The sequence below is a fragment of the Heloderma suspectum genome, chromosome 1 (genome assembly GCF_057233095.1).
Source record: "Heloderma suspectum isolate Gila_16-S chromosome 1, 16-S_ref, whole genome shotgun sequence".
Classification (NCBI taxonomy): domain Eukaryota; kingdom Metazoa; phylum Chordata; class Lepidosauria; order Squamata; family Helodermatidae; genus Heloderma; species Heloderma suspectum.
Genome location: NC_139458.1, coordinates 378,407,662 through 378,432,242, shown reverse-complemented (window position 1 = coordinate 378,432,242; position 24,581 = coordinate 378,407,662). Strand labels below are relative to the sequence as shown.

Sequence of the window (24,581 nt, the reverse complement as noted above, 5' to 3'; positions counted from 1 at the left end):
GTATAATTCTCTGCTCTGAGAGTGTGTGTGTATGTATGTATATGTATATGTATGCGTGTGCGTGTGTATGTATGTGTTATGCGCATATATATACCTGAAGAAAAAATCCTTCTATTACCCTTCAAGGACATTTTGTCCTTCTGAAGTACTTCAAGTCAAGATTAATTGGGCTCACACTGACTCTTGGATAGGTTTGGAAAACATCTAGATGTCTTGCCTTTCCGAGCTTAGCGTGAGTGCAGGAAAATTCCTCTACCTTTATTCAGAGCCAGCAGAAAGGCAGGAAATTTCTTTCACAGAAATTGAAATGGGAATAAAAATGAAAATTTAAACATTAATGATAATGAAAGATAAAAGGATAAAGATGTTATGGGAACATTAAAGCATATAATAATATAATAAAATAATATAATGAAATTGTTAGCAAAAACAACAATATATTATGCCTCATCTGAAATCTTGATTTTATACATAGATATGTAAATGTGTGCAAGTTTAGTTCAGCAAGTTCAGGTGATTAACAGTGCAATTCAATGCATGTCAACTCAAGAGTACGTCTCACTGACTTCAATGTGAAGTGAGTAGATCACTGATGTGGATTATCTGGAAATTTTTCCAACGTCCCAAATAGACAGCATGATCTGATTTAGTATGTTTATTTGATTTACACTTAGCGAACAAAGGGCAGTATTAAACCGTGTCATTCGGTAGCACAAATGACACTGCACTAGCAGAAACTAGGTTCTGAACTATGCGCAAAAGCAGAATCCAACATTTGCGCAAGAGCTATTGCGCATTATACTCGCACAACTGCTTGTGCATTATGCTTGAACAACCGCTTGCACAACAGAAAGATTCGAAGGAGCTCCGTTAGTGCTATTCAAGTTTGTGAAATGACACTGTTGGATACTGTCATGCCTCCACTGGAGGGATCCTCCACTGTGTGTTTGCATAGCAAGGAGCTGAACCTAGCTGGAGCAAGGACAGATACTGCCCATTACAATAAAATAGCCAGTGCAGTGTAGGGGTTAGAGTGTTGGTCTAGGACTCAGGAGATCCGAGATCTAGTCCCTACTCAGCCGTGAAGCTCACTGGGTGACTTTGAGCCAGTCACTGAGTCTCAGTCTAACCTACCTCACAGGGTTGTTGTGAGGATAATATGGAGAGGAGGAGGAGGACTATGTGAGCCACCTTGGATTCCTTGCAAGAGGAAAAATGGATGGGATATAAATGTAATATGAAAATGAAAAATAAAAAGTACTCCATATTAATTTTATGCCCTGATAGCCATAAACGCATCTGACTGGTCACTGCGGGAACGGAATGCCGGACTATACAGACCTTTTGTCTGACCCAGAATGGCTCTTCTTATGTTCTTATTTGAACTGAAGTATTTAATTAGGAAAAAGTTAAATAAAGCACATTTTTAAAAAATCAATAATTCAATTAAAATTTTTAAAGATCTGATTTTTCTTATGTCTTTTTTAAATCATTAATTTCTATCCACCCTAATATATTTTCTTGCTGTCTTACCTAACTCCTCTGCCTTGTTTGGCTCAGCTGTGCCATCACATAAGCACAGAACAACAACTTTCCTATCCAGCCTGTCTCTTTGCACATGTGACTTTAGTTAGAGACAGAAACCAAAAGTCCAGAACTTTCAAGAAGCAAAAGCTGGTAGTTAGGTTGGACAGAGCAACTGTCATGAGATGAAAAACTGAAATGAATGCATAATTGGTAGATAGTTAAGAGAGCAATCCTATGGTCCCTGGGGACCATGCAATATTTCACAGTCCCCTTCTGGAGGCTGCAGACACTTCTACGACCTTGCAAGGGGGACTCCAAGATGCAATCTCTCCCCCAAACACCTCACAGCCAACATGGGGAGAACCATGGCGCCTGCTCTTGAGGTCGCAAAACAGTGACCTCAGATGGCTTTGAGGAGGGTGGAAAGGAGGTATTCTGGTGGGTGGGGAGAGGCAAGGCGAGGCTGGGATCTGCTGTATGTTGTGGTCTCTCTGACCGTGATTCTGGCAGCGCAACCTCTCTAGATGGACTCAGGCCCATCTAGAGATGCAAAAATCACCTGTCTCACTCCTCCACCCTTGCCAGAAGTGGCCTAGTAGGGCAAAGGATACTTGGAAGCCTCCAAAATCACAGCCTTCTATCTGGGCAGTAGTCCCATCAGACTGTGCCCTAAAAGTGTGTAACTGTGAGAGCCATTAATTCATTTTTATGAGACTGTAATGTAGGTTTAGCATGTTTATGATGATATTTAATTGTAATTGTGTTAGTTTTTAAAACAGAAATTTAGCATACTATTCATTATTTCTTTAAAAACATTCAAAAAATCTGATTTAAATAGAATAAATCCATTTTTTAAAAAAATCACTGATTTTTCTTCACCCTACTTCCTACAGATAGTCACCTGGAAAACACTGGGTGAAATCCAATTGTGTCCACCAGATGATGGAATGGCATTTACCAGCAAAGCTGATTTACCCTCCCCACTGCAGCCCCTCCCAAATCTGCTCTCGAGCACTGGTGGACCTCCCAGAACAGATTTTGGGGCACACAGAGGGGAACGGAGAGGATGGGAAAAGAGTGTTGCATATGTCTGCTTGTATGACGTTGGATGTAGTGCCTTAGTTACAACTTTGAAACTGCCAAGTTTGCCTAATATTGTATTTGCATCCATTCATTGTTATTAATGAATTTTTAGCCGTAGAATACAGATAAATAAAGCACTGAAAAAAAATCCACCCCACATCACTGGTGTAGATGCACATGGAAATGGCACATGAGGGCAGAACTTGCCTGTACACTTTCTACAACATTAAGGTAATCACAGGATCAACCATGTTGGCACATTTATGCATGTAATAAACCTAGCATATGATAACCTCTTAAACTCAGAATGCCATCAGTGGAGAACACAGTGATGCAGACCTGCCCCATCTATGCAGGCTGTCACTTTAGATGCATCACAGAAGGCCAACAATCCATGTATCATCACATGTACCAGTTATATCAAGCAAGACCAAGTTGCAAAAATAATGAGTTGGATTCCAGTAACGATCAGCAGAAGTCTGCTCATGAAATGGGGCCCTCTACCCCACTGCAGCACCTTTAAAAACAAGAGTCAGGGAATAGTGTGGGATGTGGCACGAGTGGAAGTGCTTTCCACGTGAACTCAGGTCTCTTTGGACCCAACCAATGATTTATTACAAAATAGAGAAAATGATAGGTTAGTGGGGGGGGGGGGTGGAATCCTTATGTCTACATGAAGCAAATGCAAAACTAACTTTTACCAACCATTTAATGTGGGTACAGATTATAGGACTTTAAGTTTGACTCCACTGGCAAGTGGCTTTCCTCTCTTATCTGAAAATGATTTGTCTCTTATTATATTTTGATCTGTCTCATCTCTTTTCACATTTCTTATTTTCCTTTTTTCTGATCATTCTCAGTCTATCCTTGTGCCTCTTTGAAATCAGCGGGGGAGTTTAAAAAAACACAAAAAAATGTGTGCCCATGAACACACAGAACCTAATATTAATGTTCTCAGTAATTATTATAACATGAAGAGTAACGCAAAAACACATGCTTAACAAGACTTAACCTTAAAAACCTAAAAAAAAGTTTACCTCTTTATCAAATTGGTTGCAGTTGAAACTTCGAACAAACCCCAAATATGTGCACACGTATATCCTTGTTAGATTGAGACCACAGAGAAAAAAAATAAAGTTCATTTTTGGTTTAGAATATATTCATGTGTCCTCCTATGTAGTGAACCACCAAGAACTAGTAAATCAACAGTAGTCCCAATAATAAGTGAGGTTGAAAAACTACAAGTACAAAACGCTCAAGAGGAACCCACTGGAAAATGATGCAGAAACAATGATAATATATCTCGTATTTAAGTCCCACAGTAACTCCTTGCACTTAATATCTTAAATGAGTAGGATTTAATCGGGCTTCAGGCCTGGGCATAGGACAGAAATGGCCTTGGTTGCCTTGGTGGATGATATGAGGAGGGCTCTGGATAGGGGTGAATGCTCCTTCCTTGTTCTCCTTGACCTCTCAGCAGCTTTTGATACCATCGCCCACGGTATTCCTCCTGGACTGCCTAGAGGGGTTGGGCATAGGGGACACCATATTATGGTGGTTCCGTTCCTTCCTCTCTGGCAGGTACCAGAGGGTAGCTCTGGGGGAGGAGACATCAGACCCTTGGCTGCTCACTTGCCGGGTGCCACAGGGTTCTATTCTCTCCCCGATGTTATTTAACATCTATGCGAAGCTGCTGGAGGCTATCATCAGGAGGTTTGGGGTACGGTGTCACCAATATGCGGATGACATGCAGCTCTACCTCTCAATTAAATCCTTGCCAAGGTTGGCTGTAGAAACCTTGTCCAAGTGTTTGGAGTCAGTGAGTGGCTGGATGGGAAGGAATAAGCTGAAACTGAACCTAAATAAAACTGAGGTACTTTTGGTTGGAGACAAATGGAGGTTGAAGGATGCTGACCTGGTCCTGAATGGGGTGCAGCTGCCCCTGAAGGACCAGGTCCGCAGCCTGGGAGTCATTTTAGACTCCCAGATGTCCATGGAGGCTCAGGTGTCAACCGTGAGCTGGGTAGCGCTGTATCAACTCCATCTGATACCGTGGCTGCACCCCCTACCTCTCTAACCATCTGCTCCCATTAGTAGTTCATGCCCTGGTTCCCCCTCGCATAGACTACTGTAATGCACTCTATGTGGGGTTACCCTTGAAGACAGTTCAGAAGTTGCAGCTGGTGCAGAACGCAGTGGCTCGCCTGATTAAAGGCAGCTGCCAGCGAGATCACATCACTCCACTGCTGAAGGAGTTGCACTGGTTACCAGTTGCTTTCCGGGCCCAAGTCAAGGTGCTGGTTTTGACCTTTAAAACCCTACATGGTTCCAGCCCAGTCTATCTTAAGGAGCGCCTCCAGCAACACCAAGGACTCAACGAGATCAGCCTCACACAGCCTTCTGTCTGTCCCATCAGACAGGACAGCTAGGTTGGTGAGGACTAGCAAGGGGGCCTTTTCTGTGGTGGCCCCCACTCTGTGGAATTATCTCCCTAGTGACCTCCACCATGCCTCCTCTTTGATGAGCTTCTGCCGGGCTTTGAAAACCTGGCTGTTCAGGCAGGCGGTTGGAGTGAGTTAGGGTTCTTTCGAGCAATGTTGTTTTGTTTAGTTGATCATGTAAATCTGTTGTATTCTGTGTTGTTATTTGTACTGTACGCCACCTAGAGTGGCCAGGTAGCTGGCCAGATGGGCGGCTAATAAATCTAATAAATAAAAATTCTACAAATAGGTTAAAGGATTATTTAAACTCTTAATCCTGCTAGACACTGACCAGATATGTCTATCTTTGAGCTCAGATCATTCTCACAATTTGTGCCCCATTTGGGGGTTAGTTTGTTTTTGGTTTGTATTTTTAAGTAGACAAGAATGATAAACTGACAGTGGGCAGGATTAGGCTAATGCAGAACGCGTCTTCGTTTTATCAGTAGTTTGTCAAACACAAAACCCTAAACCTTTAGCTATTTTGTTTGTAGCAGCTTTATCCATACTTTGAAGCAAACTCTTCATCACAATGCAAAGGAAGAGCAGGGAAAGACTGAATCATGGGATAGCTTGAGTGACTCCCACATTACAGTTCAAGCCAGTGAGAAGAAGAGCAACAGAATTTTGTAACATGAATGCAACAGTGCAAAATCTAAACATTAAATACTCTGTCCAAATACTTTCTGAGATAATTTAAAAATTGTGCACTAGAATTCATTCAAAATAGCTTTTTAAAAATTTAGATTCAAGCAAAACCTTGTTATTGATTCCTATACTGTCAAATACTACAGGATAAAAATAAAAGTATTTCCTTTCTAAATAAAGCTATTTTTACCTTTCCATCGAATCAGTGTCTGCTGAAGAACAGTCCAGATAAACCTGAATCTGCTTTTCTACATAGCTGTCAATGGTGTCTTCTTCTACTCCTGCAGGTCTTGTGAAGACATTCTGGACTGCTTTACTTAGTAAGATGGCATCATAATTCCCTTCCAACAGCAACTGTAACAAGGACCCACTTTCTAAAATAAAATACATTTGTGTGAAATTCTTAAGAGCATCCTATGTTTCACATGGTTATTTGACACTGGGAGCAAAAACGAATGTTATGTACTTTTCAAGAATACCCATTAATATTTACTATATCAAAACAGCATTCATACGCTACTCTTATGGTGTGCTTATTGCATAAGTTCTAAAAAGATGGAAATTAGTAGATAGGGAGCAGCAGTCCATCAGTATCAAGGATCAGACTTCAAGCTGAGTGAACATTATGTCATCTCATTTGTTCTGAGTCCTCAAACATTATTTGTGAGATTGTTTCAATGTATTTTTTTAAAATATGCATGACTTGTTCTACACGTAGACACATCACATATATCATCAAGCGCAGCAAGTGCTTTATCAGCTAATACTTTGCTGCATTAGAAGAATTTGAGAATTACTTTCTCATCCATACATTGCCCAGAGTTGTCAATAGAAGTAAAAATATAGATGTTAGAAATGCAACCTGATATCCATGATCACCTTTACAGAGCTCCACTAGCATAATCCAAGTTGAGATTCTGTAAATTGGCCATACTCAAAATGATAGTTCCAAGCCAGTGTGGTGTAGTGGTGAGAGTTTTGGGCTGGGAGCCAGGAGATCCAGGTTCTACTCCGCACTTGGCCATGGAAGCTCACTGAATGACTTTGGCCAGTCACAGACTCTCAGCCCAACCTACCTCACCGAGTTGTTGTGAGGATAAAATGGAGAGGAGGAGAATAATGTAAGCTGTCTTGGGTACCTTGCAAGAGGAAAGAAGGCAGGATAGAAATACAATAAATAAATAAATAAATAAATAAATAAATAAATGTTGTTTGTCATGCCGATGCTTAGCATGGGAGGGCTTACAGTGTATTACAGCTGTGACTAATAGGCTCATAGCAATCAAAACAATTCTGAATCAAAAAGAAGTTCTATAACTAAATCAGTGTGGGGAAGAGAATCACTAAAGACTTGTGCAACCAAGGAGCTTACTCATCATTATATCCAAGACAGTAAGCAGAAAGCAACATTATATGCTTAATAATGAGTAGCAAAATGTTGACCAATAAGCTGCAAAAAAATAAAGTCACAGTACCATCTCAGAGACATTCTGTGTCACAACAAGTGACAATCTTACTAATCACTGAGATTTTGGTACATGATGTTTTCTTTATCTTTGAGGGGGCAGGGAGGAAGAGGGGGAAGAAAAACATGGTACTGACACCCCATGATTGGCTTGGAGTTGACTCAGCCCCCTAGTAACCCTGGAAAGAAGGTCTGCAGCATCATAAACTGAGAAACCACGAACTGTCTGTCTCACGGGCGTTATGCTTTTCACCAATCCATCCCCTTACCTGTTTCCACCCCACCCCACCCCGTCGGATGCTGCATAGCTCTATAAACTCTCATCCAGCCGCTTCCATCCTGAGCTAAAACAAGCATCAGGAAAGAGAAACAGAGAGAAGGAAGAAATAGAGCCCTGCCATGCCGCGAGCTGGGTCGGGTTATTTTCCCCACACCCAGGTGCAGGCTGTTGTGACACACTGAGGGAGGCGACGTGCGCATGAGGAGGTGGGGAGAACGGGGCCTCGACAGCCCGGCTGGCTCGGTCTTACCTGCAGCCGAAGCCGCCTCGTTCTGTTTCCACCGCGGCGACTCTGCTGCGCTGGGGAAGCCCCTCAGTAAGACCCGCTCCAGCGCCCGCATCTTCTCGGTCTGCGCGCTCCCTCCGACCCGACCTCTTGGAACCGGAGGAACAGTCAAGAAGAAGGCGCCGCCGCTTTCCCTCGCGGGTGGCAAGGAGGGCGCCGAGCCCAACCCATGTGCAATCAGCGGCCTCTGGGAGCCGCCATGCCAGCCGCGCTAAGCACCCTGGGAGAACGGGAGGGCGGCGACGCATGCGTAACACCACCGCTCGAAGACCAGTGCTGGCGGAAGACTTCGGGGGGGGGGGGGGAGGCGGAATGCGCGCGAGCAGTCGCGTCTCACATGGAAAGGGACCCTGGGGCTTGTGCCCCTCGCGCCTGCCGCACGTCCTTACACCGAAGTTAACGTGCCACTTAATTTGCGGGGGGGGGGAGGGGAGCGGAGCGGGGCGAATCACAGAGCATGCTGGGCGGTGCCGTCCTCTTGCTTTCTTCTGTCAGAAATGGAGCTAGCTGGCCGAAGGATTACAAAGCCCAGAGCGTCGCGCTGCAGCAGCAGCAGCAGCAATAGTAATAATATTGCCGTTTGCAAACTTCTAACCTCTGCCATTTGCAAGCCTCTGCTTCTCTTTGGCACGTTCACGTTGTGCTTCACTCTTGCACTTTGCCGCGCTGCAGGAAAGAGGGAAGAGAGAGACTGACTGCAGTTTGCAAGCATCTCGCTGCTTCTCAACTCAGACCAAACAATCTCTCCGTCTCTGGAACGCTGCTGCTGTGGCAGCTCTGTCTTTGTGATTGACTCCAATTTCCCCTCCATTCCCTCCAAATCTCTCTCCCACCCAGTCACCCACCCCAAAAGAAGTGGAGGATTTTTAAGAGTGCTTGGGGATGGACGGAGAAGTATCTTTTTCTAGTCTTGTTAAGGTGAAAGGGCTGAGAGAGGTCCCTAGCTCTCAAGAGGGAGGAAGAGGGGAGCGTGCGTGGATGCGTGGGGGTGCATGTGAGAGAGGGGTGGAGCGTGTGTACCAGGGTGTATGGATGTGTGTGAATGCGGTGTATGTGGTCCCACCCACCACCAACATGGGGTCCGAGAAGGTTACCCATGAGGTAATTAATCCTTCCGGGTAAAAAAGGAAAGAAAAGTTCCCTATGCCTGTGTACAACCTCTTACAATATACCTCTGATTTCTTGCTCCAAAATGTATATGAATTAAAACCATACATAATAATAGGCATATCTGTCTGTCTGTCTGCATATCTGTCCACCATCCATTAATGAACTTTCTTACTGGTGTGTGTGGGAGGCATACTGTCAGAAATGGAGGGCAGCGGGGCCAGACTTACTGTTAGGTAACATGAGGTGGCCACAGATGCTGGGAGGTCGGGAATGGCAGTGAGATCATAGAATCATAAAATAGTAGGGTTGGAAGGGGCCTACAAGGCCATTGAGTCCACCCCACTGCTCAATGCAGGAATCCAAGTCAGAGCATCCCTGACAGATGGCTATCCAGCCTCGTCTTGAACGCCTCCAGTGTGGGAGAGCCCACCACCTCCCCAGGTCATTGGTTCCATTGTCGTATTGCTCTAACAGTCAGGAAGTTTTTCCTGATGTTCAGCCGGAATCTGGCTTCCTGTAACTTGAGCCCATTATTCCGTATCCTACACTGTGGGATGATCAAGAAGAGATCCTGGCCTTCCTCTCTGTGACAACCTTTCAAGGACTTGAAGAGTGCTATCATCTCTCCCCTCAGTCTTCTCAAGGCTAAACAGGCCTAGTTCTTTCAGACTCTCCTCATAGGGCTTTGTTTCCAGTCCCCTGATCATCTTTGTTGCCCTCCTCTGAACCCTCTCCAGTTTGTCTGCATCCTTCTTCAAGTGTGGTGCCCAGAACTGGACACAGTACTCCAGATGAGGCCTGGAGATGAGGCCTAACCAGTGCTGAGGTTAGCACTGTGAGGTTAGCACAGTGCTCCAGATGAGGCCTAACCAGTGCTGAGTAGAGGGGAACTAGTACTTCCTGGGGGGAACTAGCACTTCCCGGGGAAGTACTTGTTCCAGTGTTGGAGGACAAAGCTATTGCGTGCTACCAGGCCTACCAAGTTAGCTTGTTGCCCTCAGGTGGGGTGAAGGACGTTCCCCCTTCAACTATACTTGAAATATGGTTCAAGTGCCAGTCCAGTTATCTCCTGTAGGTGGAACTAAGGGTGAGGTGCCATTTTGTCCTTCTTCAACTCAAGACAGCAAAATGTTTTGGTCTGGCCTTGGATGGGAAACTGTGCATGGTGCAGTCTCTTGCCACTGGAGACAGCATAAGCCCTATGCTGCAAGGGAACATCACTGCTTTCCCCTCCAATTCATCATAGGGTGCTTTGCAAATGAGAAAGTGATGATTAGGGCTTTATTGCATGTGGCTGCAGTACACAGTGTCATTACAAGAGCTGTTGAAACAAGATTAAAAACACCACGAACCCATGCAAGTATGCTTCAGCCTACTGAAATCAATTAAGTATGATTAAGCCTGTGTTGGAGTGTGGTATTTTTGTAGCAGTTCCAGGGCCTAAAACAGAAAGGCCTGCGTTTTCTCACATATTCACGCATTTCCCTTTTTTTCAGTCAAGGCGCATCAGAGCCTCCAATGCCACAACAGAGCAGAATAGACAGTAAGGAATGGTACAGAGAGAATGCAAATGGATATACCCAAGGACATTCATGTGGACAAGGACTGGGTTTTTGCAACATACGAACCAGCCCAGTGCCAGGCAAACCACAGGGATAACCATACTTTATCTCTGGTAACCATTCACTGAGGGCAGTGGAGCCAGAGAAAGACCCTACATGGCAGATGTTAATACATGTGCAGATTCATGTGGGAGGAGGTGTGCCTTCCACAAAAATTGATTGGTGAATAGTCTTCATTGTACTTGAATGACTACATACTTTGATTACAATTTTTGCCCTTAAATTAGATTCTTTTTATTCCATTTTCTTGGGAATGCCAGAAGCTACACTATTATTTTTATAACTCCATGGAACAATACATTGAGGTTGTATTCATTTGAGCATTTTCTAATCGTGGATGGCATAATTAGAATGCTCTAGTACTTATCTTGTTATTACTCATGTCGAGTGATTGCTCAGTATGCTGTTTATAACAGCCTCATGATCTCTGTTTTGCACAAATATAGCCTATATCTTGCACCTGAGATACTTGTGATATATCCCCAAAAAGTTATTTTTCCCTGTGAGTACTGCCAATGGTTGTGCTTTGCAGGAGTCTACAAAATACAAAACACAAGGGTTGAAGCATCACTGTTTACTTCCAAAGGGCTGTCTTTTCAGCAGCAGCAGATGCTGCTGCTGATAACATAATAAATAATAATTTTAAAATCCTATACAAACACTTTTAAAACACTTTGGTTAGTGTGGCAATATGATGATAAAACAACAAAGCATCTTGTGGCACTTTAAAGACTAACAATTTTTTTATGGCATTAACTTTAGCCCATGCATCAGATGGATGAAGTGCTGATGATTGTGCTGATTATGGTTTATATCAATTTTGTTTTCTTTTTTATATTAATTAGGGAGTTCTATGTGTGTGTGTGTGTGGTGTGTAAGTCACTTTGAGACTGCTTTTTTGTGGTGGGAAGGCATGCATAAATTTAATAAATAATTTCTTTAAGTGTTGACCTGAGTTACAGATATGGGGGACGGGGGAATTGTAAACTCTAAGGACAGAGGGAAATGAAATGCAAAAAGTACCTCCTGGCATTGAGGACTTCTGTTATCACCAACTGTTTTTGTGAATGGCCACAGTGACAGTTATCACTGTCTGAACTTTTTGCATTTCTCTTCCCTTGGACCTCACTTTTTACAATCCACCCCGCGACCCTGACCCACCCCGTCAACCATGACAAGTTTGCTGGACGAAAAAAACAATCTTTGCCCTTGTCACTAGTCCTGTTTTCTCACTAGCCTGATAAGTTATAATAAACAATTATAATGGATGTTTGGCAGGCAGCATAGCTAGTACAGAGCTAGCACAGAGCTAGTCTGATGTAGCGTATGTGCATGTATGTTGGTTGGGTTCTGTTGAAACTGGGTTCCCATATTTTCACAGTGTCTTGATCATTTTTGTAATGCTTTTTTTGTTCAGGTGTGGGGAGGAATATGTATATGCCGAATTTCAGCAAACAGTAATACTAATGTTCTTTCACTTGCCTTGCACTCTCCCTCTGGAGAGTGGTACAGATTGGGTCCAGAGGGCAACTGAACAGGCAGTGAGGAGATGAACCCATTCAAGGAAGGGGCCCACTGCAGGCATTTTGCCCAAAGGCCCCCAAAATCTGAAGCTGGCCCTGTCTCCATACATAAAAGAGCTAGAGGCTTACAGAGCAATCCTACATGGGGTCAAGCAGTTGCAAAGTGGTGGATCTGCCACCTTATCTTCAGCCCTGCTGGCTTGTGACAGCCGCAGCAAAAGGTGTGGGGTTTTGATGGGATTTTCAGCCTGGCAGATCTTTTTCTTATAAATTCCCCCCCATTGAAAGCAATGCGGGGATTAGCTATGCTAGATCCAGGCTGGCATGACTGAGGGGCCTAAATCGGGCTCCTCCTGATGGAATGGGGCAATTTTGGATCCCCTGAAATGCCCCATTTCAGGGCCTTATGCTTGCTACTGCTGGCAGGATCACTTGAATGGTGGGTTTCTGCCTGTGGAGTTCCACAGGTCCAGCAGGGGCCTCCACAGCAACAGAGCTCCTCTCCACTGGTAGAGGGGCTGAGGAATGGCGCCTCTGCCAAATCTAACCCCTTCTAACCCCATGAAGGGGTTAGGACTGCTCTATTGCTTTTTCAAAATGAAAGCTGATTAATCCAGGGGGGAAAGCCTTGGCATATGCCTATGGCTATAGCCCTGCTGATGTGGAAAACATAATGTGAATATGAGCTGTTAGTGCTGCTAAGAATATGATCAGCTAGCTCTCTGTGTGAATTCCCCCAAACTCCTCTGCAATGTCATAGGGAATTCTGGAGCACACTTTCTCTTTATGCAGGATCCACCCAGGTTGAAAGCAGCAGGCTTGTTTACACTTGCATAGCTGTAGCAGCTTCCTGGGTCAGGGCTAGCTCAAGGTGGTGGTGGTGGTGGTGGTGGTGATTAATAAGAATTTATAAAGCTTGTAAAATCACAAGGTGGTAACCAAAAGAATTAAAAATAGACCTGATCTAAGAGTCGGACACGACTGAACGACTGAACAACAACAAATAGTTAAACCTGAATGATTTTAAGCATATGGCCAGACTGTTTTTATTTTTCAAAGTTTATTAATAATAATAGCAACCACATTGAGTCAGCCCTGAGACTTGCCTTACCTAGGAAGCTGTTATGGCTATCGTGTAAGCCTATTTATTCGAGACAGTTTAGGAAGGAAAAAAGGAAAGTAAAATGGATGGAGGGTGCTCACTACCCTGGAAGGAGTCAGGCAAGAGTATTGCCCAGTAATGTAAGAGTGTTCCCCATTTGTCAGTCATGTCTTTGTGGATTTATTTCAAAGGTCTCATTAGATTCCTGCGTTACATTTTTCTAAGCATCTTTCTTTCTATTGCAATTTTATAACTTGGTTTTCCCAGTTGATTTGCTTTCCAGTGCAATCCTATGCATGTTTAGACATAAAAATAAGTCCTACAACTCCCAGCATGCCCCAGCCAGCCATGCTGGCTGGGGCATGCTGGGAATTGTAGGACTTCTTTTCAGTCAAAACACGCATCGGATTGTGCTCTAAGATTATGGATTTCCTCATGATCATGAAGATTGTTGAGGCCACTTATTATTTACCTTCAGTCTGTAGTTCCCAACAGCAGCTTTCTAGCTTTAGCAGAGACTCTCTGCACTTTTGGCTGTAGAGCAAACTCTTGTGATGGATTGTCATTTTCTCAGTCCAGAGATTTAATGCAAAAGCCTGCCTAACCATGTGACCTTTTCCTGCTTTGCAAAGACCCAACCTTGGATTTCAATCCCGAAAGCCTGCTTTAGGCTGCAGCGGTATATGCACTTACCCAGAGTAAATCCCATTGAACTCAATGAGGCTTACTTCTGAGTAAACATGAGTAGGAATGTACTGTTTGCAGGGATGGTTCTGGCTGAATTGGACCTGTATTTCCTGCCAACCTCTTGTCTGAAACACTAGTTATCCAATGAATGAAGGTTACAAATTGCAATCACTGGCAGAAAGCCAGCTTTATTGACATTCAGTCAACCCCATCACTCAATCTAAATCTTTATTTGCCCTTTTTGATGGCCCTAAGGAGGGCAGGAAGATGTGAAGGCCTCCTCCTGTTGATGGGACGATGACTCCATATTAAATGAGTGCATCTCAAGGTTGGCTGTCTTATAACATTGACTAATGAGCCATCTATTCATAGGGGGCGGGGGGAAGGAAAGAATCTTGAACACAACAGAGGTTACAGTCTCTTTTCCAAGACAGCCCTTCATGAAGGTTGTCAGGGTCTTTGGTAAATAAGGAGAGCTGAATGTTCCTTCTGCTATGAGACATGATTACTGCTTGGCTGGAATCTGTTGCTGCTTTAACATTGAGCTTGATGACTATTATTTCAGTCTTCATTGCCATTGGTGTTTTGTCCACAAGGCAACAGTGTTTTGCATTCTTGGACAAAGCATGCAGTATTATTTTTTTTAAAGTGTATAATAGCCAAGTTTAGAATGCAGTGATTTTTCTGGCATGACCCCAGTTTTGAAAACTTCAAAGGGTGGCCAAGGTGAAGACTTAATTTCCTATGTGCCTCCCCCCCCCCCCCCGTGATGTGGATTCTACTCTTACGTCATTTCTTTGTTCCCCAGATAGAATGATGGCTGTTTCTATTTAAATCTCATTTCTAGATTACCATTTAACACATTACTAGTTAAAAAAAACACTTGTTAAAGCTGAAAATTAGACAATGGAAATGCAAAATGACAGTGTGTTTCTTGCTGCAAAATCGCTGAGCCTAAAATTTAAACTACGCTACTACATTTGGGGTAGTACTCAGTTGGGGCCTTGTGTGTGCGGCCAGCCTGTACCTCGCTTGGCAATGTAGTGCTTCCAGGGGCAAATACTTGTTTCTGGAAGGGGCGCAACATGCTTCTTCCAGAAACGAACATGTTTGCTCCTTTTGGGACTTGCCTTCAGAAGTGCTACCTCATGGCTGTGCATGGACAGGGGCCTGCGGGGCTGGGCACATCTGCAAGGCTCAGTTGGACACTACCCCTGGTTTGCAACAGCGGTTCAAACTGTGGCACTCTCAGAAGTTTTATTTCTGAACAGGACAACGGCTGCAATCCTAAGCACACTTGTTTTATTTATTTATTTATTTATTTCATTTCTTAATGTGGCTAAGTGCCCTCTTTTCTATCAAGCTACCTGGTATTTTAAGGGCTGCCCTGGAAAGTCTCTGGTTTTGATCTGTCCAAACATAAAGGATGAGAGGAAGTGTACTTTCTTTTTTATTTCACATAATTAAGCCAGCAAAATGGAAGACAGCAGCTCACCTGAGTTGATCTGCCTGCCCCACAGTATGAAGTTGAAACTTCAAATGCCTTTGGGTAGAGAGAAAATGATGTAATTATAATTTCCTTTAGACTGTAAAGGCTCCCTTTCTCAGTGCTCATCAGGATAAAGCTCTTACCTCCTGCTGATCAGAGAGATGCAGACACTTGCTGTTTGGTATGCTATTTTAAAGTGTTGCTGAGTGCTTTAGGGCGCAATCCTATCCAGATAGGTGGCCGCCTCCGAACTCAGAGGTGACTGCCTATCCAAAGCAGGGCAGGAGAAGCGTGGAGGGAATCATCCCCTCCGTGCTTCTCCTGCCTTGCATTTTCAGCTAGACAGCTGATTGCGGCTGTCTAGCTGCGGGAGGATGGAGCTGGGGAGGAGGCTGCTGTACGACACATGCATTTCCACCCTCCCCACCCCGGGACGCCCCTAGCCACGTCCCTTTTCGGCCGCTCTGCCCTCCTCTTGAGAGCGCAGAGGACGGGACTGTTCCACGCTGCCTCTGAGGCAGCACAGAAGTACAGGGAGGTTGGTTGTCTGGGAACCGACCTCAGAGCGTGGGCTCCGAGGTTGGTTCCTGGATAACATGATATCCTATGGCCGTCTACCTACTGTCTAGCGGCCATAGCGTCCGTCTTGCTTACTTCTGCGTAGACATGCAAAGGCTTACTTTACTCATGCATTTAAATTGATTTAGGGAGGATAATGAAGTGAATGATTGAATTGAATAGAAGTAATTTATTGAAGGGAAATTGATTTTGGAGTAGGATCTGGATTGTCTCTGGGTAAATTAATTTAATAAGAGAACTGATTTGGGTTATCTGAGGTGGGCTGCAAATTAATTTGGGTTGCAAATTAATGTGTTTGTCTTCTGTGAAGTTCAAATTCTAGTAATTTTCTCCGTGTGTGTGTGTGTAAATTAGCACATGCAGTTTTAACTTCTGTAAACTGCCCAGAGAGCTTTGGCTATGGGACAGTATAGAAATGTAATAAATAATAATAAGTAATGCAAATTGGCATCCTCTTTTTCAGTGGTGCATGATGACCTCTCTTTTGGGAATGCATAACTGGCCACCCTAAGCACACTTATTAGGAAGGAAGTCTAACTTGAATAGTGGAACTTACTTTGAATAGTAGGAAGGAAGTTATTATTAATTAGTATTATTATTAATATTAATATTAGGAAGGAAGTCTAATTGAATAGTGGAACTTACTTTGAACCAAACATGCAGAACATTGTACTGCATAACTCTTTTTTTGCTGGTGGCCAGATCTTTTGCACTGACATTATTGGTGATTTTCCATCATGAGGTGCTGTAGGAGTGATCCTGCTCATTGGGCAGCATCCTATGCTGCCTACATGCCAGAGGGACCCACCACTAGCGCAAAGGGGAGCTAGTGGTTCTTTAAGCAACCAGAGATTAGTGGAAGCACTCGTTTTCTGAATGGGACAGGTCAGTGGTGCTCGCAAAATGACGCTCCTCTGCCCAGTCCTGATCCAGAAATGAGCATTTCTGCTCATTTCTGGGATTACTTTATGAAGCACCAACTCCCCATTGTGCTAGCGGTGGGTCCCACTAGCACAGCAGAATGAGCTGAAGCACAATGGCGGTATTGGATCTTGCCTGTTGATTTGATTTTAATCCATTAATGGAAATAAGATGATAATTAAAACAGAGGTGTTAGAGAAGGCAGGGAACAATTTCCTGAAGTTGCTGCTTCGTTACCCAATCCATATTGCTTTGCTTCCTTTCTTTGCGTTTTGGAAGCATCAAGGCATCCGTTACATGACCTGTTTCCTTTGGAAGAGTGCCCTCTGCCCCCAAAAGCTCCTTGTGTGATACTTTCTCCCAGTACAGTATCCATAATGCTGATAATCACTCCTATTTGTCTCGGTACAGGGCAGAAACTGCTTTGGTAATTTTTACAGAATGGCAGTATAAAAATACTAAAATTAAATTAAATAATGTTCACAAGATAGATGGATTAAATGGGACTTGGAACCCAATCCTATGCTCTGTTGTGCTGCGGTGCATGGGATCAGGTTCAGGGATCGCTGCGTGCACAAGGGGAACCCTTGATCCGGAGGCCTGAGCTGACACCAACCCTAGGAATTGTAACTGTGGAGGGGCCACCCATGCCACGCCCTCCCCGTGTTGAATGGAAAGTTCTGAAGGGAGACTGTAAAGGGATCTCTACACCTCAAGTTTATTGCGCATTCATGGTTGCTAACTCACTGAATTGTGCAGGTCCATTACATGATGTTGTTGTTGTCCAGTCATTATTCCACTATTTCCACCCACCTATCCCGTGTTTTCCTCAAATGGAAAAAATTAGGTATTTTTCCAGAAATGGAGCGCCATGTCCTCCCCATGTATTTCTCCCTAGTGTGAATGAAGTGCTGAGTGTGGCTGTTGGGGATGTGGTCATGATGTCGAAGGTGGCGACGAAGGTCTGATGGGCGTTCAGCCTTCCCGCTCCTGCGCCATTTTGGCTCCTCGCCATTTTCAGCCTGCCCTTTCAGAACAGAGTGGCGGAGTGGCAGCGAGGGGGGGATGGCAGAGCAGAGGAGCAGGAGAGGGGCTGAGTGGCAGGGACTGGCCAAAAGCATGGAAGAGGGAGGCAGGGCCCAGGGAGATCAGTGGGAGGGATGTCCACGTATCAGTCCCGATCCACCAGTAATGTACAAGGGGAGGGAAAGGGGCAGGAACCCAGGGGCAAGTATCACGGAACCTGGAGCGTGTGTAATGCCTCTTCACGGAAACATAACACTGTGGGAACGGCCATCTACAGAGAAGGAAGCGCGTGTAAAGGGAATCAGTTGTGATCCTGCATTTTAAATGGAAGTGGAAATTCCCATTTTAAATGCAGGATTTTAGGCTGGTTTAGAAATCCCCTCAGTGTGTTTGGCAGAACACAGTTCTAGCCCCCCGCCCCCCATCATGGGAAGGGCTGTAAGTGTGTTCAGCTGAATGCAGTTACGATCTCCCTTCAGACCTTCCTGCTCAATGCAGGAAGGTCAGAGGTGGTGGTGGGGCTTGCACATGCAGTCCTGTGGTGCCTATCCAGGGATACAATTTCGGAGTGCATGAATAGGGCTACTGGCTCTAGGAACTGAGGGATTCCACAGTCAGATGCTCTGGCAAGGGAGAATGACTATGTTCATTGTACAGAAAAGTACTAGCAGAGGAGCAGGAGTTCTTGGAGGATGAAAACAGGTCGGTTGTCTAGACATTTGTATTGAAGAGGGACCAGTGGTAAAGGGGAAGGACGAGTTATTGTCATCAGGAGGAAATGGAGGACAATGGAAAGAAAGGAATGAGCACATGGAGTTGTTTCTTAAAGTTCTCAGTTGAAGTACACATGATGTCTTGTATTTGTAAGGAAACAAAGAACAAAAACGTGGCTGGTGGAAAGCCTTGGTATGGAAAGAAGCCATGTGCAGTCAGAGGGAGAGACGGGAGCCCACAGATTCCATCGACTGATGGCAGGCTGCACTGTGCAGTAGAGGGCCGTTAGGTGAACAGAACTTGACTCGGGCAAGCAAAGAGCCCTTGAAGTCTTCCGGGCAGTTGTCCGAGCTCCTTCCAAATGAAAGCCAGGGTCCACAGCAGCAGTGTTTGGCAGATGCCACTTGCTGTGGCCTTTCTTTCAGTGGCTCATTACTTCTCACTCCTCTGAACCCATTTCCACTTCATTCTGTTGTGGAGGGTGGCCATGTGTCCTACTTTAAAGAGGACAGTTCTCTATTTGAAGGGCTGCCCAGTTCAAGGAAGCTTCTTATGAGGCTTTTATGGCACCATCACCCCGCCTCATTCAAATAATTTTTTTTGCCGGGGGGGGGGGGGCAGACTTCCACCTGTAGCCTTCCTGTGTTTCACTTCTGTCTTTTCTTTTATGGTAGAAAGTGTGTTAAGGAGAAAAAGAGAGAAAGGCTGCACAATACCTTCTAATTAGTAACACTAAGAGCCCTCCTTTTGGAAGCACCACAAGTCTACTTAAAGATAAAGAACCCTAAGAAGGGAGATGCCTGACCACAGTCTTCTCTGCTACGGTGAGATGTTTTGTATTTCTGAGTATGTTGTAGTAATTCTTTACATCTAAACCTTTGGATCTAACTTTGCATCTTGCATCTTTGGATTCTGCAGTAATGTCTGGAGGATCTGTTTCTGGAGAGTTTTGTCTTTTTAAATGTGTGTTTTCTGCACTGTAAAGCTTTTTAGCATCTTTCATTTCAGGAGATGAAAGAGATAACTAGGCAAGGACTTAAATATTCCCGATAGCCAGATGCTCCTTTATTTTGCATGCAGGGGGCTTCCAAGCCCTGTCAACTTGACAAATGAACTTAGTTCCAAATGTGTCCCTTGTTTCCTTTAACAACAGTGTTCCAGTTTTCCAAATGTGTGTTCCCTTGCTGCACTGAAACCTAAGAGATGTGCTATCAAAAAAGGCTGTACATTTATTCATTCCATATACACTATATTTGTGTTTTATTGCTATCAGAAATGGTTAAAACAGTTGCCATAAATTAAGACATCACTGTTGTAGCTTTCCTTGCCCCACATTCATTCACAGTCTCCTGATCAAGCTTCAAATAGGGCACTGATTCAACTTTGGGAAGGCTGTTTAAAATCTTTAATGCCAAGCTCAGTTCTCTCCTATTGTCTGATTTATTAAGCTCATCCCACCTGGCTGGGACTCCTAGGTCCAGATCCTGTGTAAATTAGCATTGCACAAGTTTGGTGGCACTTAACAATGCTTTATGCCAGTTTCCACATAGGAAACATGGTGTAATTGCTTTTGGTAATTACACTGAAGGGGAGAATGTTAGATGTTTACATTTCTCAAACTGCACCACTATGATGGGACAAGTGGGAGGTCCACACACAGAGCTAGTACTTCCCTCCCATAGGGATGCCCCTTCTAACAGAGGGGCTGCAAACCAACCTCAGGCATCATCGAGAAGGAGCCCTTGCCCTTCCTCTTCCCTGTCAGGTGCCTCCCTAGCACTTCAGCCTCAGGGTGATAATCCCATTGGAAGGGCCCCTAGCACTCATGTGGGGTACCTCTCTGAGTATGAGGAGCTTTCCTCCAGAGAGTCTGGGGGAGAAGGGGGGAGTTGTTGGGGGGTGGGGTGACCATCCTGCTGTGACCCCACCACAATGTAGATTTTTTCAGCAGGACCCATCCCCTGTTATTCTAAACAAGGCCATCAAGGTTCTTAAACTAAGATGGGGGAGTAATTGTTCTTGTTGCCATTTTTAAACATCGAATACTATACACATATGGTATTGAGACAAGATTAGATTTGGGCTATACTAGTATACAATTTCCCACTTCAGTCCTGAGCATGCACAGGGCATGATAGGCCACAGCTGCTTATGTGAAGGAGGTGCATCACTGCGTGAACCTTTCCTTTGGCTTCTTAGAATCCAACATGCTTGTCATAGAATCATAGAATAGTAGGGTTGGAAGGGGCCTACAAGACCACCAAGTCCAACATTCAGATTCCATGTTTCTGCATGTGAGAATCCCTAGATTGAGGCCAATGTCTACAGATTTCTTTGGATGACTATCCAAAGCTTTGTAATTCCAGAGGTCTGTTTTGTGTGGCAGCTTGTAAAAACAGATTGATAAAACCTCTATAAAACTGTTATCAACTATCTGTGGAAATAACCAGCATAAAATATGAGGCATTAAACACAATAATTACATTTATTATCATACGCACTGAGTAAAGAATATGGCACAGGGAAAAATCCCATAGGGCCAAGAACAACCCAAATCTCTGCCAAGGTACAACCTGGAAAGGAGCCATTTCATCTCCAGGAAATGATCCTGCCAAAGGCCTGGACTCTTGACAGAGGGTGAAGGCTCTCTTCCCAAATAAATAGCCTTCACAATCTATTTGGCTAGCACAAATATATAATACTGGATTGGGTTCAAATTCTAAAGCACATTTCTGTGTCATTAATTCCTCCTTGTTGAAAACAGCAAAGAGGAAGGAACATAAAAACTCAGACTGTAGAATTTCTTCAGTTTCAAATTAATGACGTATGAGGCTATCAATGAATACTAGTCATGATGGCTATATACTACCTCTGAATACCATTTCTTGGGGAACAAAAGCTAAAGAGAGTTATTGCTTTCATGTCCTGTTTCTGGGCTTTCCATCAGGGGATCTGGTTGGCCACTGTAGGAAACAGGACGTTGGACTTAATAGGCCTTTGGTCTGATGCAGCAGGGCTCTTCTTATGTTCACTGTGTCAACGAGCCACCTCATGGGTCATATTGTTATGCTTGTCTCACTGCTCTGAGAGGTTCCAGGGATTCAGGGCTTACCTGGAGCTGGTTCCCTTTGGAAAGAGTTCACTGGCATCTTATTGTCATTTTGTAATTTATTTGATTTAGAAATATACAGGCTCAAGCTCAACAGTCCAACAGAGAGCCAAATCCAGTGTCCCACATTAGAACTCCAGAAAAAGGCAGACACTTTCTAGTGCATGAGGAATCCAGAACTCTACCTTTTCCTCTGTGTTTCACTAGAAAAATGCTTTGTTCCCTTCCCTTCCCCTCCCTCCCTCCCTCCCTCTCTCTCTCTTTCTTCATATATATATATATATATATATATATATTCACCTACACACCCCATCATACTTGGGGGTAAAGATATTATTGGTTTTTCCTATGTAGAACACTTCATAATGGCCCTATATTAAGAAGTAATTGTATAACAATTAGCTCCCATAGAGACATCACTTGAATATCTTGGGCTATTAACACTCCTTTGCCATGTCCAAGACTCAGGCCAGGTATTGCCTTAAAACAAACCCATAGTGATAGTCTTATTCAGAGGGAAAATTGTTAGTGAACCCATAACAATATGGTTCATTTTGCCTAGAAGATGGAGGCCACCTCAATGTGGGAAAACATGTGTAAGCTGCAACACTGGAAGTGAAAAAAATGTAATATTTTCCTTCTTAAAAGGGGGAGATTTTGTGATATGTTAACCGTTGTAGGAACCAAAGTCTTCACCTTGATTAAATGGTTGAAGCCACCTTCCTTATAAAGTGAAAGAAGTTGTGACTTTTTTATTTAGAAAAAAAGAGGTAATCAGGGTGGGGCAATTAAATGGATTTACAAATGTCCAGTACTTATTCCTACAATATACATAATTAAAGGTGCAGTCCTATGCATGTTAAGACAGGAAAATGTCCTATAACTCCCAGCATTGCTGGCTGTCTAACCATGCATAGGATTACACCCTAAGGGCACAATTCTATGTATGTTTAGACAGAGAAAAGGCCTACAGCTCCCGGCATTCCCACCAGCTGCCTGTGGAATGCCAGGAGTAGTAGGCCTTTTCTCTGTCTAAACATGCATAGGATTGTGCCCTAAAGCTATTAACACTTTTGATAAAGCTGGAGCATATATACTTGGTTGCCACAGCATATAGAGCTACCTTATAGGTGATGTATAGTTGATCATCAGCTAATAATTTCACCATCAGATCAGGGGGAAGTTGATGAATATATTGTTGAAAGATATATGAAAATAATTTTTCCCTAGGGTTCAGATACAAGGGGCAAAGCAAGAAATAATGGCCCAGATAGAGCTTTGACCTGATGGCAACCAAAATACATTTCTGTTCTGCTGGATTATTTTGTTTTTTTGTAACCGTCCCGAAAAGCCCTTACATGAACATTAAGTCATATTCTACTACGGTAATGCGCTCTGTGTGGCGCTACTCTTGAAGACAGTTCGGAAGCTGCAGCTGGTGCAGAATGCGGCGGCTCACCTGATTAAAGGCAGCCGCCGGCATGATCACATCACTCCAGTGCTGAAGGAGTTGCACTGGTTACCAGTTGTTTTCCAGGCCAAATTCAAGGTGTCGGTTTTGCCCTTTAAAACCCTAATTGGTTCTGGCCCAACCTATCTCAAGGAGCGCCTCCAGCAACACCAGACAGGCCGCTTAACAAGATCAGCCTCGGATGGCCTTCTCTCTGTCCCATCAGCCAGGACAGCTAGGCTGGTGAGGACGAGGGAGAGGGCCTTTTCTGTGGTGGCCCCCACTCTGTGGAACTCCCTCCATAGGGAACTCCGCAATGCCCCCTCTTTAATGAGCTTCCGCCACACACTGAAAACTTGTTTATTCAGGCAGGCATTTGGGGTGGGTTAGGGTATTTTTAAATAATGTTTTAAAGTATAATTTTACTGTTTTAAATTGTACTGTTGTACATCGCCCAGAGTGGCCGGGTGACTGGCCAGATGGGCGATTAAGAAATTTAATAGATAAATAAATAAATAAATTCTTCTAGTTTTCCAACTTAAGAGTGTGTGACATTTAGGGATGGTGTCTAAGAAAACCAAAGAAGGCACAGACAGAGACACTGGTACGGAGAATGTTCTCTTAATCAGAAGTGCAATGGGTTTTGGCTCAATGTCTCTTCTGTTCCTCTACCAAAGAACATTATATGAATATGAGAGAGCCCTCAGAGCCTCTGGCTGTTATTACAGCCTGATCAAGAGGGCTCCTGTAGAGAAGTCCTCTTGGGAAGTTCATTCCAGGAATCCAACTGAGTGCAGGCCTCAGACTCATCTTGTGCTCCAGCCAATCTGCCCAGCAAGCACACTTCTTCCCTTTGGCTTGCTCCTCTGTTGTTGTTTTTTAATCTGTGGGCTCTGAGTGTGCATCAGAGTCAGAACCAAAAAAGGAATGCCACTGCATGGTTTCCATCCAAGGCTGTGTTCTGTCCAGGCCTCTTGTGCCATGGAGGCATCCCCTCCCCTCCCACATCTCCATGGGGTAGAGCAACAGCAGCAAAGGCAAAGAACTGCAGTGGGATTTCTATCACAACTCCTGGATCCTTGGCAGTTAACACAAAGTAAGAAAGTATGCTGAGTATTATCAAAACTTTAAGCTGTGGTGGGGTGTTTGAAAGTTGTTTGAACAAGATGTCCGCCTTCTGGTACTTTCCTGCTTTAATTATACTTACATTTCAGCTGCAAATAAAAAGAGATTGGCTCTTTCTCTCAAATGGACTGGGAGAATAGCTTGACTCATGCAAAAAAGGATCAGTGCCTACAAATATTAATCCTTAGATACCTCCACAAATAGCTTGTATAATTTCTGTAGGCGTGAATGAATTCCAAACATCTGTACTCTGTGCGGGTTTGAGAATAAGATGCAGTAAAATTAGATTGAACTTTAAATACAGCTAATGCTATTTCTCTCTTAGCTAATATTGCAGTGTTTTTTAAGCATATAG

At 44.0% G+C, this 24,581-nt stretch overlaps 1 protein-coding gene and 1 long non-coding RNA gene across 10 annotated transcripts in view; one reads left to right on the top strand and one right to left on the bottom strand.

The window, feature by feature from the left end:
• Positions 1-8,008, bottom strand: part of TTC27 (tetratricopeptide repeat domain 27) — a 150,909-nt gene extending 142,901 nt beyond the window's left edge. For 7 of the 9 annotated variants that reach the window (XR_014786841.1, XM_084828391.1, XM_084828392.1 and 4 more), the window contains exons 1-2: positions 7,734-8,008; positions 5,929-6,112 (exon numbers count right to left, since the gene is read on the bottom strand). Coding sequence is in view for 7 of the 9 variants with exons in the window: in XM_084828391.1 (XP_084684517.1) it covers positions 5,929-6,112; positions 7,734-7,824 (275 nt within the window). In the remaining 2 variants the exon portion in view is untranslated. The remainder of the gene's footprint in view (positions 1-5,928; positions 6,113-7,733) is intronic. The other 2 variants (XR_014786842.1, XM_084828393.1) reach the window with 1 other exon arrangement.
• Positions 8,009-9,801: 1,793 nt separating this feature from the next.
• LOC146359909 (uncharacterized) overlaps positions 9,802-24,581 on the top strand; it is a 28,355-nt gene continuing 13,575 nt past the window's right edge. The window contains exons 1-2 of the long non-coding RNA XR_014786840.1: positions 9,802-9,966; positions 19,221-19,366. This is a non-coding gene — a long non-coding RNA (uncharacterized LOC146359909). The remainder of the gene's footprint in view (positions 9,967-19,220; positions 19,367-24,581) is intronic.